Source organism: Papaver somniferum, chromosome 1, assembly GCF_003573695.1.
Source record: "Papaver somniferum cultivar HN1 chromosome 1, ASM357369v1, whole genome shotgun sequence".
NCBI classification, from domain to species: Eukaryota; Viridiplantae; Streptophyta; class Magnoliopsida; order Ranunculales; family Papaveraceae; genus Papaver; species Papaver somniferum.
This window is the reverse complement of record NC_039358.1, coordinates 174475105-174492715: the sequence shown is the minus strand read 5'-3', so window position 1 is coordinate 174492715 and position 17611 is coordinate 174475105. Positions and strand designations below refer to the sequence as shown.

General features: G+C 40.0%; 1 protein-coding gene across 1 annotated transcript; it reads left to right on the top strand.

Moving 5' to 3' along the window:
• The first annotated feature begins 213 nt into the window (after positions 1-213).
• Positions 214-4157, top strand: LOC113308432 (NECAP-like protein CG9132). Its single transcript, XM_026556899.1, has 8 exons — positions 214-489; positions 1169-1200; positions 1667-1767; positions 1851-1923; positions 2143-2174; positions 3053-3143; positions 3260-3371; positions 3619-4157. The coding sequence occupies exons 1-8, from the start codon at positions 361-363 to the stop codon at positions 3931-3933; spliced, it is 885 nt and encodes a 294-aa protein (XP_026412684.1). The 5' UTR covers positions 214-360; the 3' UTR covers positions 3934-4157.
• The last annotated feature ends 13454 nt before the right edge of the window (positions 4158-17611 follow it).

The following is a 17611-nucleotide window of genomic DNA, read 5'->3' as shown; positions in this document are numbered from 1 at the left end:
TAATGAATAATCTAAATCTCATATTTTCTTGTTGACTTCATCCGAGCCGTCAATTTAATTTCATCTTTGCTATTTAGCACCCAAGTTCTCAGATATCATAAAATCAGTCAATCACAGCCGTCAAGTAACGTTCCACTGGCCATACGCCCATAGAGAAAAAAAAACAAAACAAAGAATAAGACTTTTCTCCTCATATTTGTAAGTCATGATTCCTTCCACGGTTGTTCATTTCCGTGTTTTGGATACTTACAGTTACAGCAAAACAATCCCCTCTTCCACAGCTCCACTTCCTTGGTTTGTTACTCTCTTTCTCCCTCCTCAATTTCTGTCACGAGAATTAGGAACGAGGTTTGATCTTTCATGGAGAAAACATCTGATAAATTAGATGATCATGATGGAGTTAAAGAACAAAAACAACAACAACAAGAAGAAGATATAGAAGCAGCAGAGCTGATTCTGTTTCAAGTCTCAGAATGCTACGTTTATTTGGTATGTATTTATTATTTCTTCCGATCTTGTGTTTTCACCTAACCACATCTCATTAAATTTGGTTTATTCTAGTTTATATCGAATGTGGTTTTCTTTACTTTATAAAGAACTTAGTAGTGTTAAATAAAATTAGGGTTTAGGGTTCATTTGACTGAAATTGGAAATGGGCAATTTTAGTTTGTCATGTAACTCATGCAAATTCGATAAACTTCTGCTTGCAAATTGAAGTATGAATCTTTGTATTTAGAAGGATTAGGAGATATACATTGCAAAGGATAAAAATTTCCTCAGGAGTTAATAGTTTGGGGTTAGACAATCAAATCATATTGCTATAGCGCTTGAGACTTTACCTCAAACTACATTGCCTTGATTTCATTATTTTACTTGTGTCCATTATGGTCATTGTTGCTTCGGAGGATTTACTTAGCCTAATTGCCTGTGCTTCCTCTATATTGGTTATTTTGAGTTAGAACATTAAAATTTATCAGCTTCGAGTTATATTGGATTGTTCTCGCAAAAAACAAATTGCAACTGCAAAATAAAAAGAAAGTGGGAGTCCCTATCCGTTTGATCAACTTGTGTATCCTATATTATTTTCTATTTGGGGGTGGATAATTCTTTAACTTTTTAACTGTTGATAGAAACTAATAATAGCTGATACATTTTATGTGTTTTACAGATACCCCCACGGATGAGTGCCGCTTCGTACAGGTTTATCTCAGCTTTAGTTGTAGTCGTATCATTTAGTGTGTTAATATATGCTCGACTTGTGTTCTTATTTATTCAGGTATATGCATATGGTTGTAATGTATCATGATGTTCACCACATATTTTGGTGTACAATGCTGCATTGTAAACAGTGGTGCAGTTTCACATATATTACATGTAGCTGATGTATGTAGCTACTTTTAGCTGTCCCTTTGTTACCCTTTTCTGATCCTTGTTTAAGCTTTACATGGTGAAGAATTTTCAAAGGAAATTTGAGTTTATTCCTTCCCCATTTTCACTTTCTAATCGTGTGCTTTTATAACTGATACTTCATCTGTGAATTAAATCTGTTTTAGAGATTTTATACATCATAATTTCAGGAACATTCAACATAGATTGTTATTAGCTTTAGTAAAAAAAAAATCTCACCTAGGGATGAGATTGATTTTTTTTCAAACTCTACCTTTAGGGCCGAAGAATGGAATGTTAATAAATGGGCATGGGAGGGGTCATTGAAAGTTATTAGCAAGGGAGAAGAGTGCATCATCAAACTTGAAGATAAGACCTCAGGTAGGCCTTCTTTCTTTTTTTTATTTACTACTAATTATGTAGCATATCCTTTATTTTCTAATGGCCATCTGAATTCAAACCAGGAGAGCTTTATGCTCGGGCATTTCTGAGAAGCGGAGAGCCACATCCTGTGGAGGCTGTAATTGACAGCAGCAGGTTTGTCCAAATTAGTCTCCATTGTAATTCATTGAATAATGTGTAATCTTAAGTATTATAGGGATCACTCTGCATATGAACTACGTCATATAAGCTGTTCTATGTGTTTCAATTTTGTGTTTGGAGTTGGAACTTTAGACTCTTTGTCATAGGTCTGAAAATGGTTACCATAATTTTATACCTGCATAGCAGCTGATTTTCTGTTCATTGCTTTTCCAGGTACTTTGTTCTTCGTGTAGAAGAGAATATTGGTAAGACCTTATTTCCGGTGCATCAGTCATATTACAGTTTATTATATATTCATTATCTATACTTGTAAATAAAAACATTTTTACTAAAAGGTTGTTCTATATGTGTTCCATTACTCAACCTTCTGGATAATCAAATTACATCTTATCAACTAGTCCTATGGTCCAACTTACCATGTCAAAACATATAGGTTCTTGCAGAAGTGCTACAATGCTTCTTCATTCTTACGTGTCAACCAATCTATATGCTCTAATACTCTGTGAGAGATAGCAACTCTTAGGATATCAAACTTTCTAATGGGCGTGGTAGATCAATTGTTTTTTCTCTAATATGGAAGTCTGTATTCACCGTGCGTGTGTGATGTATGCTAAATTGCGTGTTTTATGTGAACATTAGTCTTGGGGAAAATGGAGACAATAATATATAGCCATCTTCAACCATGTCGTGTGGTTTACATCTATGGTATGTTTATGGGGCAATTCCTTAATAGCTGGATGCAGACCTGGTGCCATTGTTAATGAATGTCTTGAACTCGCCTGTCAAATCTCAAGAAGATTCGTGCTTTATGATACTGATTAGAAGTGGTGCTGAGAAGTCCTAGTAGTCAGGTCTGACACATAAACTTTAAAAAGGGAAAAACAAATAAGGAAGCAACCCAACCCAAATACTAAAACCTAAACCCAATCCAAACTAGTGTGATATTTGTTTCTTTCCATTTCTGGCTCTCTGTTCCTATTTTTACTGTATTAAACTTACTGCTAATGTCAGCCACATGAGATCTTAAACTATATTATTATTATCTGTCCTGCTTTGTATGCCTTTTTCGTATCCTAGTTCAATTTAACTGTGAACCTATTTCTTATTAACTTTGACGGTCCAGGTGGTCGTGTTCGACATGCTTTTATTGGCATAGGGTTTCGAGAAAGAACAGAAGGTTATGACTTTCAAGCTGCTCTTCATGATCATATGAAGTAATTACTCGTTTAGTGTTAAAAAGCCATCAAGAAATTTTAACCGTCTTATGCAATTTTTCGGAACGCAATTACTCGTTTACCACACTAATGTTTCTTATAAATGGTTTTGCAAGATATTTGAACAAAAAGAAGACTGCTGAAGAGATGGAGCAGCGGTACCAAAAAACTGAATCAGTTGATTACAGTCTAAAAGAAGGGGAAACCATTGTGCTCCAATTAAAAAATGTAAGATCTTTGCTTACTTTGATGATACTGCTCTTTATTTATGAAACTTCAGTTTCGTCCAGCGACTTGGTAAGCTGAAATATGTTTAACGAGTAAAAGTACAATTACTGGCGTGGAGCAGGAAGTATGATGCTATGTGAACAATATGATGAACTACCATATTTAGTTACAATTAATGTCAGCTGCTTATATACTTTCACGAATATGTGGAGCAAGGTTGTTACTCATAACATTCCATTGTGTCTAGGATAAGAAAGGAGGCGGCAGTGTAAGGTCCAGATTTTTCGAGCAGGGTCTCAACAATCTCCCACAAGATGATAAGACTGGCAAGAAAGAACTCTCCGGAATCTGTTTACCACCACCTCCACCTGCACCGCTCTCGCCTGGGAATGTCATTCAAAAACCTCCAGCGACATTTCCAACAAACTTCAGTCTGGATGGAACTGCCAAGGATGAGTCCACTTTACATTCCACCAAAGATAATCAATCAACGGAATTATTGTCTCTGGATAATGATGCCATTCCAGAAGATGATTTTGGGGATTTTCAGGCAGCTGGGTAATTTTGTCGACGACACTGATTTGCTCTTAGAGTTCTACTTGTTACTTAAAAAGGGATCATATGTATGTGGTGGTTACATCTGCTAGTTTTGGTTGATGCAGTAATAAATCATCTGGCAAGTTAGATTTTAGTTGTTATTAAATACTATAGGGGTTTATAGTTTGTATAAACTGTGACACAATACCTTCATCTATTCAACCAAAAAAAAGAAGTGGTTGTCCTGTACATCGTTATGGATGGCATTGCTGCATAGCATGGCTTGTTTCATGGTTGTAATGGATAAATCAAGAAGCATCTTTTCAAATTTCAGGACAAGATGAAGCAAGTGCTTTCTGTCCTGAAATCTCTGAGGTTGCGTAGTTTACGAAATCTCTGTGGTATTATTATATACATGGAGCACTTCGTAACATTCATATCGTTGTGAGACTGATCCGAGCCTGATTTGGGTATTAGCTTTTTGGATTGTTGGTATCCATAGTCCCCATCTGAGTGAACAGAAAGAAAAGTTATCTGGCAGCCTAACAAAGAACTTTTTAAATAGTCAACTATGAACAATAGTCAACTATGAACAAGAAGAAGAAAGCTGGATACACCATATCTTATGGATCAGATTCAGATGTCTTTATTGATTTTTGAACAGCCAAGAAAAGTGCTTATTTCTCAACAATGTTTGTGTGAGGTCAAATAGATAAATACTACTACTTAACAGTCAGTCTCATGACACAAGTTCTTCAAAAAAAAAAAAAAAAAAAGGTCATGACACAATGAAAAGTGGATAACCAAAAGTCGCCTACTTTTTCAATTTTTTTCTTTCGAAGATAATCTTTGGTAGTTCAGTTTGGTGATCTAGATTCTATTCTAGATCCCAGGACAGGGCCAAAAGAAGAAAACACTATAGATCAGATGGGAGGATGGCGTGCTTCGAGTCAAATTTCTTATGTGCGAATGCATCTTCCTAAAAGAAACCCCTATGGGGATACTCATTCAAAATGAGGGAGTGGGAGGCCCTCTCCACCCGTGGAAGGACCGAAGGAGTAATTTCAGAGGCTAACCCTAATGGTTTTTAAATGAATTGTTTGTAACTATTACCTTGTATGTCTGTCAAACGAATTGTTTTAAGATACCCGTTAAGATCTGTAATGACATGACAAAACTCCAAAGAAATCATTGGTGGGGAAAAAAATGAAAACGGCTTAATGAAAACGGTAAGAAAGAAGTTTGTCTTCAAAATTGAGATTCTATAGCTAGATCTCTTGAGGATGGAGGATTAGGAATCAAAAATGTTCAAAACTTCAATTCGGCAATGATTGCTAAAATGGGGTGGAGACTCAAAGAAAACCCCGAGTCTTTATGTGCCACTATTCTTAAAACTAATTATTTTCCTAACAATGATATTCTCCACATAAACTCTATACCGAGTAGAAATGATAGCTGGATTTGGAAAGGTTTACTAACTGGTATCAACCAAATAAAAAATCATTCTGGGAGATTGGAAATCGAACAAACATTGATATATGGGAAGATTTTTGGATCCTACACACCGAACCCCCATATTTTAAACCTCTTCTAGAAACTGAAAATCTTACAAAAGTTAGTGATATGTTTACTCCTACAAAGAAGTGGGATGTAGACAAGCTTGATAAATGTTTTGACAGTTGTATTGTTGAAAAGATTAAGGAAATTAACATCCCTACTTTGGACAGAGAGGATACTCCTCACTGGAACCTAAGTAGAACATGAATCTTCTCAGTGAAATCTCTGTATGATCACATTAACTCTACATAAATCAAAACTGGCACAACATTTGGAGCATGAAAGTTACTCCATCAGTTAAAAACTTCATATGGAAAGATGCTCACTCTATACTTCCTAATAGTATGAGAGTCGCGGCTTTTATTCCAAACATAAATACTACTTGTAATCTTTGTAGGAATGGTCAAGGACTCGGGAAACTTTAACCCACTGATTTCTTGAATGTAGTTTTTCTAACAGGTTTGGATGCACTTTAATTTTGACATGCAATTTATTACTAGTGGCACAAACTTTTTTCATGAATGGATAAATAACCGTTTTGAAAATCCTGATAGAGGTGGGTATGGGGTAGATTGTCAAGTGCTTTGTGGTGTTATCATATGGCATATTTGGAAAGTGATCGAGATGTAACATAACTTTTAAGAAGGAAAGCCAAACTAGTGTCAATATATCTAATAACATTGTAAAATACTTAAACAGTTACTTGACAGTGAACAACCCTGATTACAACATAATGCAATCTATGTTTTATAATCCCCTCAAAGATGAAACTCTGAAAGTGACAACACAACAGATGGAAGAACAAATAGGATGACTAGACATAAAGATCAACATAGCACTAACTATGATGAATTATAATGCAAACACTGGAATTGGGCTAACTTTATGTGATTATACAAGGTTTATCATAGAAGCAAGAGGGATACATTCTACAACAACAACCAGAGATCAACTGGAAAAGGAAGGAGCTGAGGCAGCTTTCAAATGGGCCACAGAATGGAGTGGACACACCATTAGTTTCAGAAGCGATTCAGAACCTACTCTATTGTTGCTTATATAAAAGTACGTAAAGTCAAGAAAATAAAGATACAAAGTTAGTGCAGATTTCAGCAACAACACAAAATTTGATATCAATTTTCTAGTTCAATCCTTTACTTTAGTTATGAGATCAAACATAATTTGGGCAGATAAATTAACAGTATTTTGTAACAAGTATGTTATTAAACATAACTCGTCAGGAAATGCTTTATGGGTGATTCTAACTTATCTAAATATACAGAACTGGAATCAAGGTGTAATAATTTATCAAACCTCAAACTATGGATGTTATGGTTCATTTATATTTGTAATATGAGGGTTACCTCTTTTTTTATAAAAAAAAATGAAAAAAAAAACCGATTTGAGATTTGAATTTGATTTGGCTGTTGATTCGGTCCAAGTTAAATGTCAAGTCGTTTATTTTTTGTTAATTTTTTCTGGATAACTTATGGGAGCTAGGTTATCTAGCAACCCATCATTAATCATTAAGATAATTTCCAATGAAGTTCGGGTATCTTTAAAAACTGATGTTATTGTCTGTCACCTAAGATTTCTTAGATATATCTAAAAAATCACAGGATTGGGGTATATAGAAATTTAAGTGGAATTAGAAGCAAGCCTAAGGGGTGTCGAAAAGGGGTAAAGTTACAAAACTACCCTTACCAATTCTAATTAAAACTAACTCATTGGTAATACCGATTTCATTTCGTATTCACCTTATTTCTCTACCCTAACGACCTTTCGATCCCCTCTCCATCTGTCTTTATCATTTTCTATCCTTTTGAAACGGAAAAAGTCATTGATTAATTCGTCGTAATAGTCGATTAGAGAATTTCATCGACGATTAATCATTTCAAACATGCAGAATCGTTTCAAGCAAACTACTAGAAGCCCTAAATGTCCTGACCCTGAAATTCGAAAGCAAATGCAACAATACAAATGGAAAATAAATCAGTTGGTGAAGAAACCTCTGAAAGCGAAGAATTGGCGAGATTGAGAAAGTAAGTGATGATATAAACTCAATCTACTACTTTCTTTTGTTGGTTGAATGTCAAATTAGGTCAAAAAATCAAAATTGTAGAATTGCAGTTATATAATTGTCATGGTATATCTTTACCTACCATGACGATTTTTCATGTTACAATCGCAAAGTCGGCATGGTATTCATACAAAAACCTTGACAACTGTATATGTAAAATGAAAATTCGTCAAGTTTTGAAAATCTAAGCATGACAATTATCAACTGCCAAATCTTTGTTTTCATGCGTTCAAATGTGTTATTAATCATCAAGGTTTAGAAAACCTAATTTGACGAATATGTGTTGGTCGTCACTTTGGTGCAATTTTGACCATGATGACCAATAACTTCCAAACACTTGGATACATGTCTTCAAATGTGAGTTAGTTGTCACAGTTTTTAAAACCTAACTTTCCGACTAGGTGTTGATCGTCATATTGGTGAATTTTCGACCATGACGCCCAATAATTGCAAAAATAATAATCATGTGTCCTATTTTGTTGTTAGTCGTCATGCTTTTGAATCTGTTGACGTGACGACCTTGGGTATAAGATTGTTAGTTGTCATTCTTTTGCATTCTCGACCTTGCCGACTAATTACAATGCATTTGCAAAGTTTCTGAATTTATAATTTGTAGATTCGAATTTCAATTGATTCCTTATATATTATATTATTCTTTAGGCTCAAAAAGGTCAAGCAATGAAAGATAATGTTACTCTTCCTTCAAAACCTCCTCGCAAAGGTGACAAACTCTTGATTGCAGCACTTAAAGGGACATATGTGAACCGGGAATGCTCCAAATCTGTGAACCTAATCCGAAAGAACAAACTAAATCCGATACAAATGATGATGACCAAGAAATTCTAGATGCAAGAGGAGGTGATGATGATGATGATGTTAGAGCACTGCTCAGTCAAACTCGCATGCGTTGCTATCTCAAGCATGTTTATCAATGTTAGTGATCAAAACTATAAGTCTTGATTTCTAGTCTCTTATAGCTAAGTCTCGGACTAGGATAGTAAGTGTAGTTGAGCTTAAGGACTTCATGGCGATTCATCATACAAGTAGAAGGACTACTCAAGGAACCGGTGGAACTTCCGGACAAAAAGGTATGTGGAGACTTGAACTTATCTGTCACTCAAAAGTCTATCTATTCTATCTCCTACTCTTTGAGACAAAATTCGTATGCTATATATATATATATATATATATATATATATACTAGATTATATACATTTGGCATTTCGAACCGAGGATACCTCGCCTATGTATATCTCTAAATATGTGTTGGTAAGATTTTCGCTTCGACCAAGTTTATCATTACCTAGTGACGAAAGTCATGAATGTTTCAATCACTTTGAAAATTGCTTTGACGAATAATGGTGTAACAACTATATAACGTCCTCTAAGAATGTTTCAATGATTGGAATGAGAGTTTAGATTACATAACCAATTTATTCCTTGAACCGAAGTTCTCGAACTTTGTTGATCAAGAGAACCGGAAGTATGGCAAGTGCCAAGTCCGCGAACTCGGTTCGCGAACTGCCGAAGTTCTCAAACCCGAGAATTTCTGCTGGAGTTGACAAAATACTTGCGTGAGCCAAGTCCATGAACCCAGTCCGCGAACCAAGTCCGCGAACCAAGTCCGCGAACCGGCGAAGTTTTCAAACCCGAGAATTTCTGCTGGAGTTTGTAAACTCTGTCCGGTGTCTTAAGTCCGCGAGCCTATTCTGCGAACTTGAGAAGTTTATATATCTAAAGATGATCTCTGAACTTAATCTTAAAAGACTAAGGAATGCTTTTGCAAACCGTGGCTATTAAAGTTCATGAACCGATTCTTGTGAATCAAATTATCTTTGCTTCAATTGTGTCTTGTGTAGTTACATAAGATTTCCTTGCAATTGAACAACTCTCTTAACTAGTTCATTTGAGTCATTTGAACTAGTTATGGTGAAGAAGAACATGGTTGGTATGAAATGCTCTTATGGCTAACTTTTTTGGTAAACTATTGTTGAACCAACAATGTACACGTTTGGGTGCGGTTAACAAACCTAGAAGCGTACAGTCATTTGTGTATGACAAGCTAAGTTTTCGGTCTAACGGTTGAGAAATATTAGCTTGAATCTAAATCTGGTTTTTATCTAACGGTGGATATTGATTGCTTTGTAACTAAGGCAAAACCCTGATTTGAAAGACTATATAAGGGGAAATCTAGAAACTCTGCAAAACTAATCCCCACACCTTATGTGTGCTACTAGTTTGCATGCTAGAGTCGGTTCTCCTTTAACCCTTGGTTTTCTTCTTCTAAAACCAGGTTAACGACTTGAAGACTTCATTAGGATTGTGAAGCCAGACCGATACTACTTTTATCGTAGTTGTGTCATCTGATCTTGCATCTTCTATCGTAATAGTACAATCATATTGATTGGCTAGAGATTGTTTGATTTCTCCGATAGGCAAGATATAAATAGTAATCACAAACACCTTCTTCTCATTGTTTGTGATTCCACAACATCTTGTTTCGCTACCATACGATTAAGATTTTTGTGAGGTGATTGATTAATCTAGGCTGTTCTTCGGGAATATAAAACTGGATTATCAATTGGTTCCTGTTCACCTTGATTATTATCAAAAGACGGAACAAAAACTTTAGGGTTTTTCTGTGGGAGACAGATTGATCCTTTGATAGACTTGTCTGTGTGAGACAGATTTGTATTGTTAAAGCCTGCGATTTTGGGTCGTAGCAACTCTTAGTTGTGGGTGAGATCAGCTAAGGGAATAAAGTGTGCAGTATCCTGCTGGGATCAGAGGCGTAGGGAGTACAACTATACCTTGGATCAGTGGGACAGTGATTGGGGTTCAACTATAGTCCAGTCCGAGTTAGCTTGGAGTAGGCTAGTGTCTGTAGCGGCTTAATATAGTGTGCATTCAATCTGGACTAGGTCCCGGGTTTTTCTGCATTTGAGGTTTCCTCGTTAACAAATTTTTTGGTTGTCTGTGTGTTTATGGGCAAAAACCGTTTCTGTTGATTTTGGTAATTTCGGTGAGTGGGTGAGAAACAAATCTAAACCCTAAACAAATGTACTGCACAGGAGTACTTTAGATTCGAGAGATCAATCTATACAAATCTGGCCTAAACCAAGAAATGGCCGTTCCGGATTTGCTTCGGTCACAAAGAGGAGGAGAAGGGCTGGTTTAGGGAGGGAAGCGAAGAGAGTGTTGAGACCAGAGCAGTTCTGGAAGAGTAGTACTTGACTTGTATCATAAGATGAAAGCTAGCAAGAGTCGCCTTTCTGAGTGTTGTATTTCTCCCTGACCAAAAACTTGTGTTTTGGTGGAAATAGGTAAAACCTATTTATACAAGTCTAAGTGAAACGTACTCTGGCCTCGTAAGAAAAGAAACGAATGAGTTAAATGGGAAGAGGTGGTAACGCCTGACATTGATGGAATTTGATGGAATTGATGTTCCATAATGAAAGAGCGTTTCACCATTACTTCCTGCATGTACTAACCGTTTTATTCTTATTATACCTTCTTGAAACGGGCATTTGTGTATGTCGCACGCTGTAGACCGCCAAACCAAAACCCTAATGAGCATCCCCCTGTTTGTGACATACGTTTTGATGTCTCGAGTGTTTTCGTGGAAAACATGTAGCATGTCGCTGGTGTTTGATAAGTTGAGCTTGAGAGACTTGTCGGCTCAGTGGCGACCTTCGACGGTCGAGATTTTGTATAAGAGGAATCGTGGCCTTTGATGTAGGCGCGACATGCCAAAGTGCAAGGGTTGCACGGCATGTACTAGTGGCATGTCGGGCATGCCTTGGTCCTGGGTAGCACGTCAGGTGCAAGTGGTAATGCCAAAATGCAAGTGTTGCACGGCATGTGCCAATGGCATGTGTGGTATGCCTTGGCCCTAGGTTGCACGGCTTGGCATGCCAAGTTGCAAGGGTTGCATGGCATGTTCCAATGGCGTGTGTGGCGGCTTTGGCCCTAGGCATGCCAAGTTGCAAGGGTTGCATGGCATGTGCCAATGGCGCGTGTGGCGGCTTTGGCCCTAGGTTTGGCGTCCCAAGTTGCAAGGGTTGCATGGCATGTGCTAATGGCGCGTGTGGCGGCTTTGGACCTAGGTTGCATGGCTTGGCATGCCAGGTTGCAAGGGTTGCACGACATGTGCCAATGACGCGTGTGGCGGCTTTGGCCCTAGGCTGCACGGCTTGGCATGCCAGGATGCAAGGGTTGCACGGCATGTGCCAATGGCGCGTGTGGCGGCTTTGGCCCTAGGTTGCACGGCTTGGCATGCCAGGTTGCAAGGGTTGCACAACATGTGCCAATGGCGCGTGTGGCGGCTTTGGCTCTAGGTTGCACGGCTTGGCATGCCAGGTTGCAAGGGTTGCACGACATGTGCCAATGGCGCGTGTGGCGGCTTTGGCCCCTAGGTTGCACGGCTTGGCATGCCAGGTTGCAAGGGTTGCATGGCATGTGGCAATGGCGCGTGTGGCGGCTTTGGCCCTAGGTTGCACGGCTTGGCATGCCAGGTTGCAAGGGTTGCACGGCATGTGTCAATGGCACGTGTGGCGGCTTTGGCCCTAGGTTGCACGGCTTGGCATGCCAGGTTGCAAGGGTTGCACGACATGTGCTAATGGCGCGTGTGGCGGCTTTGGCCCTAGGTTTCACAACTTTGCATGCCAGGTTGCAAGGGTTGCACGGCATGTGCCAATGGCGCGTGTGGAGGCTTTGGCACGGTTGCCATATCCTGCGTGTTTATTTTTGGTTTAGCATGGTTCCCATATTTTGTATAATGATTGCATGGTACATGCAATTACTATGTTTTGTGTGATGAGTGCACAATGCGTGCATTTTGGCATGTTTGCCATGCTTTTGCGCAATGATCGCACGGTACGTGCAATTGCTATTTTCTGCGCGATGTTTGCACGGTACGTGCATTTGGCATGTTGCGTGACATGTGTGAGTTGCATGATTGCCATGCTTTTGCGCAGTGATTGCACGGTGCGTGCAATTGCTATGTTCTGCACAATGATTGCACGGTGCGTGCATTTGGCATGCTTGCCATGCTTTTTGCGTAATGGTTGTGCCGTATGTGTGAACTTAGGGTTTCGCGCATTGATACCCTAATTTAGTATTGAAAAAAGGGTACCCTGGTAATTTTGACATAAGCGCGTTAAATGCTCTAATAAATGTGCTAGTGTCACCGGTGACGTCATGCTATACGCGAGGTTTTATGGTTTTACCCTTTCTTCAAAAACCACCATCAACGTTATGTCCCCTGCTGAGCTTGGAACAGGGGCCTTGTTGCGAGGTAATCATAAGATGGTGATAGACGAGGATAGAACTGAGACAGTAAGTCGTAAAAGAGGGCCGAGGAGATTTGTCTGACCTTTTTCGAGATGTAAGTAAGAATCCACAATCCTCGCATATGGTAGCTTTGCACAAATCCCAATATGACTAGGTGTCTTTGGGGCCAGGCTTTGGAACGCGAGGTGGAGCTGCTAGCATAAACTTTTTACGAATGGGGCTTGTCAGTACAAATGAGCTTACAATGGGCGTGGGCCGTTTGGCAGAGCATGGCGTTGGCAAGGAAGGCATGGCTAGCGCGGATTGGCTGGCCGGCGTGGATTTTGGCAAGGCCGACATTGAGCACTTGGTAGGGCCGGTGCTAGCAAGGAAGATGCGTGCGTTTTTGGGAAGTGGCCAAGCTTGCTATTGCGGGCCCGAATGCCTTTCTTCATGCATGTCTTTGAAAAGGGAATCCTTCCCTTATTCGAAGTCTCCAACTATCACGCCTATAAAAGATGTTATCCACGCTTTATTTTGTACCTTTGTTTCTCCATATCTTTGTGTTAGCAACAAAGTGGTAGGGAGAGTTAACATTCCAGGTATGTCTTCTGGCGCTCTTTCTCAAATTAATTCTTCCTTGTTTTTTTTTGGTCATGCAAATCTCTAGCTGTATATATGCTTCGCATGAATCCGTAAAAAATACTGTTCTTCCATATCTTCGTAGAACTTAGTCATAAATGTGATTCTCGTGGACCTGTAGACTTTCGTTATGAAAACTGCGACAGTGTGTTTGTGAAAACCTAGTTGCTTAGGGTTTTCCTTTATTTTTGTGTAGCCGTGTGTGGGTGATAATTTCTTCTTGTCTTGCCTTTTTGATGTAGATACCTTGTTAGCAAAACAACACAAGAAACTCCGGCAAGATGTCACCCGGGCAAACTCTTGCTTTACCAAAATACGTTAGTAGTTCTAAGCCAAACACGGATGATGACTTCTTCACAAAGCCCCTTGCCGCAGCCTGAATAAATCATCCCAATTTCGTGTCGATCCTCTTGACCGGTTCAGAAGATGAAAGGAGGACCCGTTCAGTCCGACCAGAGAGTGTAATACGGTTTTGTCTTCATAGAGGAGAGTATTCTGCTTCCCATATTGACTTTAGAATGTGTCAAAGCCCGTTGCGCTCCTTCGACAGATGGATTGAGTTTATGGTGATCCAGGAACACGTAAGTGCTAACTTGACCCGAGCACAAATCATTGATGTTGTTAGGGCATCTGCAAATCTTCAAATTAGGAAGGATATTCCTGGTTTAGTTGCCTTTATATCCAGATGGTGTCCGGACACTCATACAGTCGTATGTAGGTGGGGTGAAATGACTTTCTCCTTAGAAAGCGTGGCTCTTCTGTTGAATCTTCCCGTAACAGGAAACCTAAATATCCAACTGGCAGAAGATGAAGAAAAGATGCGAGCCACTCTTGTTGCAAAGTCGAAGGATTTCGTTTGGAGAGAGAACGAAAAGTGCTTCTACGGATGGTGGGTGTCCTAATGGTTCCCGGACGAGCTGGAACCGAGTCAAAAGAATAGTACACTTCATGTTGCGGCATTCTTGGCTCCCCGGTTATCCATGGATGTTTTCGATGACGGTTCCAGCAAGAAAGAGATAAGACAAGAGCTTCTGATGATTGCCATAAAGTTAGCGAAAGACGTAGTTCTCCATATTGGTAGCTTGTTCCTTGGTTCTCTGTATACACATCTGGATTACCTGGTTGCGGACATGCGTGTTTGAAACGGTTATATGAAAGTGGACTCGTATGTCCATGTTGCCTTCCTTCAAGCGTGGTTGCGGGAGCATTTTGAGAAATATGCTCTGAAGTCGTTGCCTTCACTTCCCGCGAGTTGGGGTGGCTCCAGAATTCTCCGATGGGTGAACAAGCATCCAAGAGTCGGATCGAACTTGATTAGGTTCCTTGACAAGTCGCACGAAGTCAATTTTCCCCCATGGGCCCCGGTGCATGCGTCTGTAGTTCAGGTTAACACCTTTGCTTCTGCTTCAAATATGACTTTGCTTTCCGAAGGTAACCTGAGTATTGGTGAAAACTTGTTTATGCGGAGTTGCACGTCTGGTTGTATGCCGTCTTTCTTTAGGGGGTCTTTCCAAGTGGCTTCTTATAATATTGATCGTGCTGTCCGTCATATGGGTTTCGACCAAGGGATCCCCTTTGCTCGTCAGCTAGTTACTTCAGAGAATCCGTTGCTGGTCGTCTTCAATGCCAACGTTCTTGTACCGGGTACGTGTCTACCCTTCTTTCCCTTGGAAAGAGTTTCTTCGACGACCTTCAAGTATAATGAGTTCTAGCAAGATGAGTTCCTTACTATCTGCGGATTTGTGAATCACATGGTGGCGAACGCCCGTTGTAGACCCTTCCCTGAGGTTTTGACAAAGTATCCAATATTGAGGGATGCTTCTGCAACTAAGCGAAAGTTGCCTGATAATGTGGACAGTCCCCAGGTGAAGGAACGAAGGTCGAAGAATCGCGCTGGTGGATTTCGGTCGGTTTCGACAGACTCGGCGACCCCCGTGTCTTTCAATTCTTCTAATATTCAGGTAGGTGTCTTCCCTGGCTCAACTAAAATGTGTAAATCTTTATTTTGTTTCTGAACTTTTGCATCTTGTTCCTACCAGGGTTTCGGTAGTGTGAACACCTTTACTGCGCTTGCTCGTCGTCAGGAAATAACACCTTTTCCGATAAAGGCCGGCAGTGTTGAGCCCTCTAGGGAAGAGTCAGAGAAAGAGAAGAGTTCAGAAGACGAAGGTAGCTCTTCTGGCAGCAACACTGGATCTTATTCGGGAAGCGGATCGGTGAGTCTTGCACATGTTCTTTTTTTCTTTACCTTTCTTTCTTCTTTTTAGAAAACGTCTAACTCAAGATTACAGGAAGGATCTGATTCTGGAGACGATTCTGAGATAGAGGCTTGTGAAGATTTTCCTTTAGCTGCATCGACTGCTATTGGTGCTTCGGAGATGGAGGTTGATCAGACGAAAGGAATGGATGCGGCTCGAACAGCGGAGAATGCTCTGACGACTGTCAACGAAAGCGTGGAAGAGAACCCCTTGCCGGCTGTGAGTCTGGTTGCAGGCGCCACTTTCGATCCCCCGTACTTGGTTCCTTATCCAGGTCATGTGCTGATCGGTGGCTTCAGCGTGCTGGCTAAGTACAAGGTGTTGTACACCAAAATCTGGGAAAGGTATGGACATATCGCCACAACCAGGAAGATCACCAGTCGATTTGCGTTGGTCAAACGTGTGGAGGAATCTCTGTCTTCCATCGAGGATATGTGTGAAGTGACCGGCCATACCGTTTCTGAGGATGCCATCGTCAGTTGCAAGTATCATCGTGATATGTGCGAAAATGAGTTCAACGCTTCGTGGTTCGTCAAGGGCTTTGCTGAGATCCAGAAATTGAAAACCATAGTAGCCGAGAGTTTTTCTGCAGATGAAATCGCACAACAAGAGGCAGAAGTCGAAGAATTATCCAAGACGTTGACTCTGAAGAGAGCGGCTCTCGAGGATGCAAGGGAGGCTTTCTCCAAGAAGAGCAGACCCCTGTTGGATAACTTTCCTTGAATGTTCCTCTGTCTTTTCCAAACTCTCGCTTAGGTTCTCTTTTTTTTTTTTTGAAAGGCAAACAAAGTGCATATTTTAACGTTTGATTGATTTTGATATATGGTTGGTATTTTATGAGGATATTGGGCTATTTTGAAATGAATGGTTTTAATATTATTGCTCTGGTTGTGACTTGCGAATACGATATTGCTTTCATGAAAGTGTGTGTCGGTAGTTGGCATAAGATCAAATAGCACGATGGTCTTATCGAGAACCTAAAATAATAAATCGTATATTCCGTCTAGTCTGGACTTATTCAGTTTTCCTGGGTCTTCTGATGAAAACAAGATCCTTCCCGTGTAAAACCGATTTTGTATGTAGTGTTGTCGTGACTGCGGAAAGTCCCCAGTCGCTTTTGGAGTTTCCTGGTGACCGAATCGTTTGCGTTCCGTTATTGTGAAGTCCCCAGCCATCTCTTGTGGCTTACGACTGGTAATCAGGTTGTCTGGCAGTCGATTTGTAGATCCCTGAATAGATTTCTTGTTTCTGCCATCCTGATGTATCGATCGAAGTATGAGATCGATTCTTGAAAGCTGATATTGTAACTGAAAGATCAATCTCCCGCTGTGGTCGCCAATTGTTTATAGGCAAAAACCGTTTCTGCTGATTTTGGTAATTTCGGTGAGTGGGTGAGAAACAAATCTAAACCCTAAATAAATGTATTGCACGGGAGTACTTTAGATTTGATAGATCAATCTACACAAATCTGGCCTAAACCAAGAAATGGCCGTTCCGGATTTGCTTCGGTCACAAAGAGGAGGAGAAGGACTGGTTTAGGGAGGGAAGCGAAGAGAGTATTGAGACCAGAGCAGTTCTGGAAGAGTAGTACTTGACTTGTATCAGAAGATGAAAGCTTTAAGAAAGCTAGCAAGAGTTGCCTTTCTGAGTGTTGTATTTATCCCTGACCAAAAACTTGTGTTTTGGTGGAAATAGGTAAAACCTATTTATACAAGTTTAAGTGAAACGTACTCTGGCCTCGTAAGAAAAGAAACAGATGAGTTAAATGGGAAGAGGTGGTAACGCCTGGTATTGATGGAATTTGATGGAATTGATGTTCCATAATGAAAGAGCGTTTCACCATTACTTCCTGCATTTACTAACCGTTTTATTCTTATTACACCTTCTTGAAACCGACA

Coding starts and splice junctions, on each gene's coding strand:
- LOC113308432 (XM_026556899.1), top strand. CDS start 361: ATGGAGAAAACATCTGATAAATTAGATGATCATGATGGAGTTAAAGAA. Junction 1,201..1,666: donor ATGAGTGCCGCTTCGTACAG/GTTTATCTCAGC, acceptor CTCTACCTTTAG/GGCCGAAGAATGGAATGTTA. Junction 3,144..3,259: donor GCTCTTCATGATCATATGAA/GTAATTACTCGT, acceptor TGGTTTTGCAAG/ATATTTGAACAAAAAGAAGA.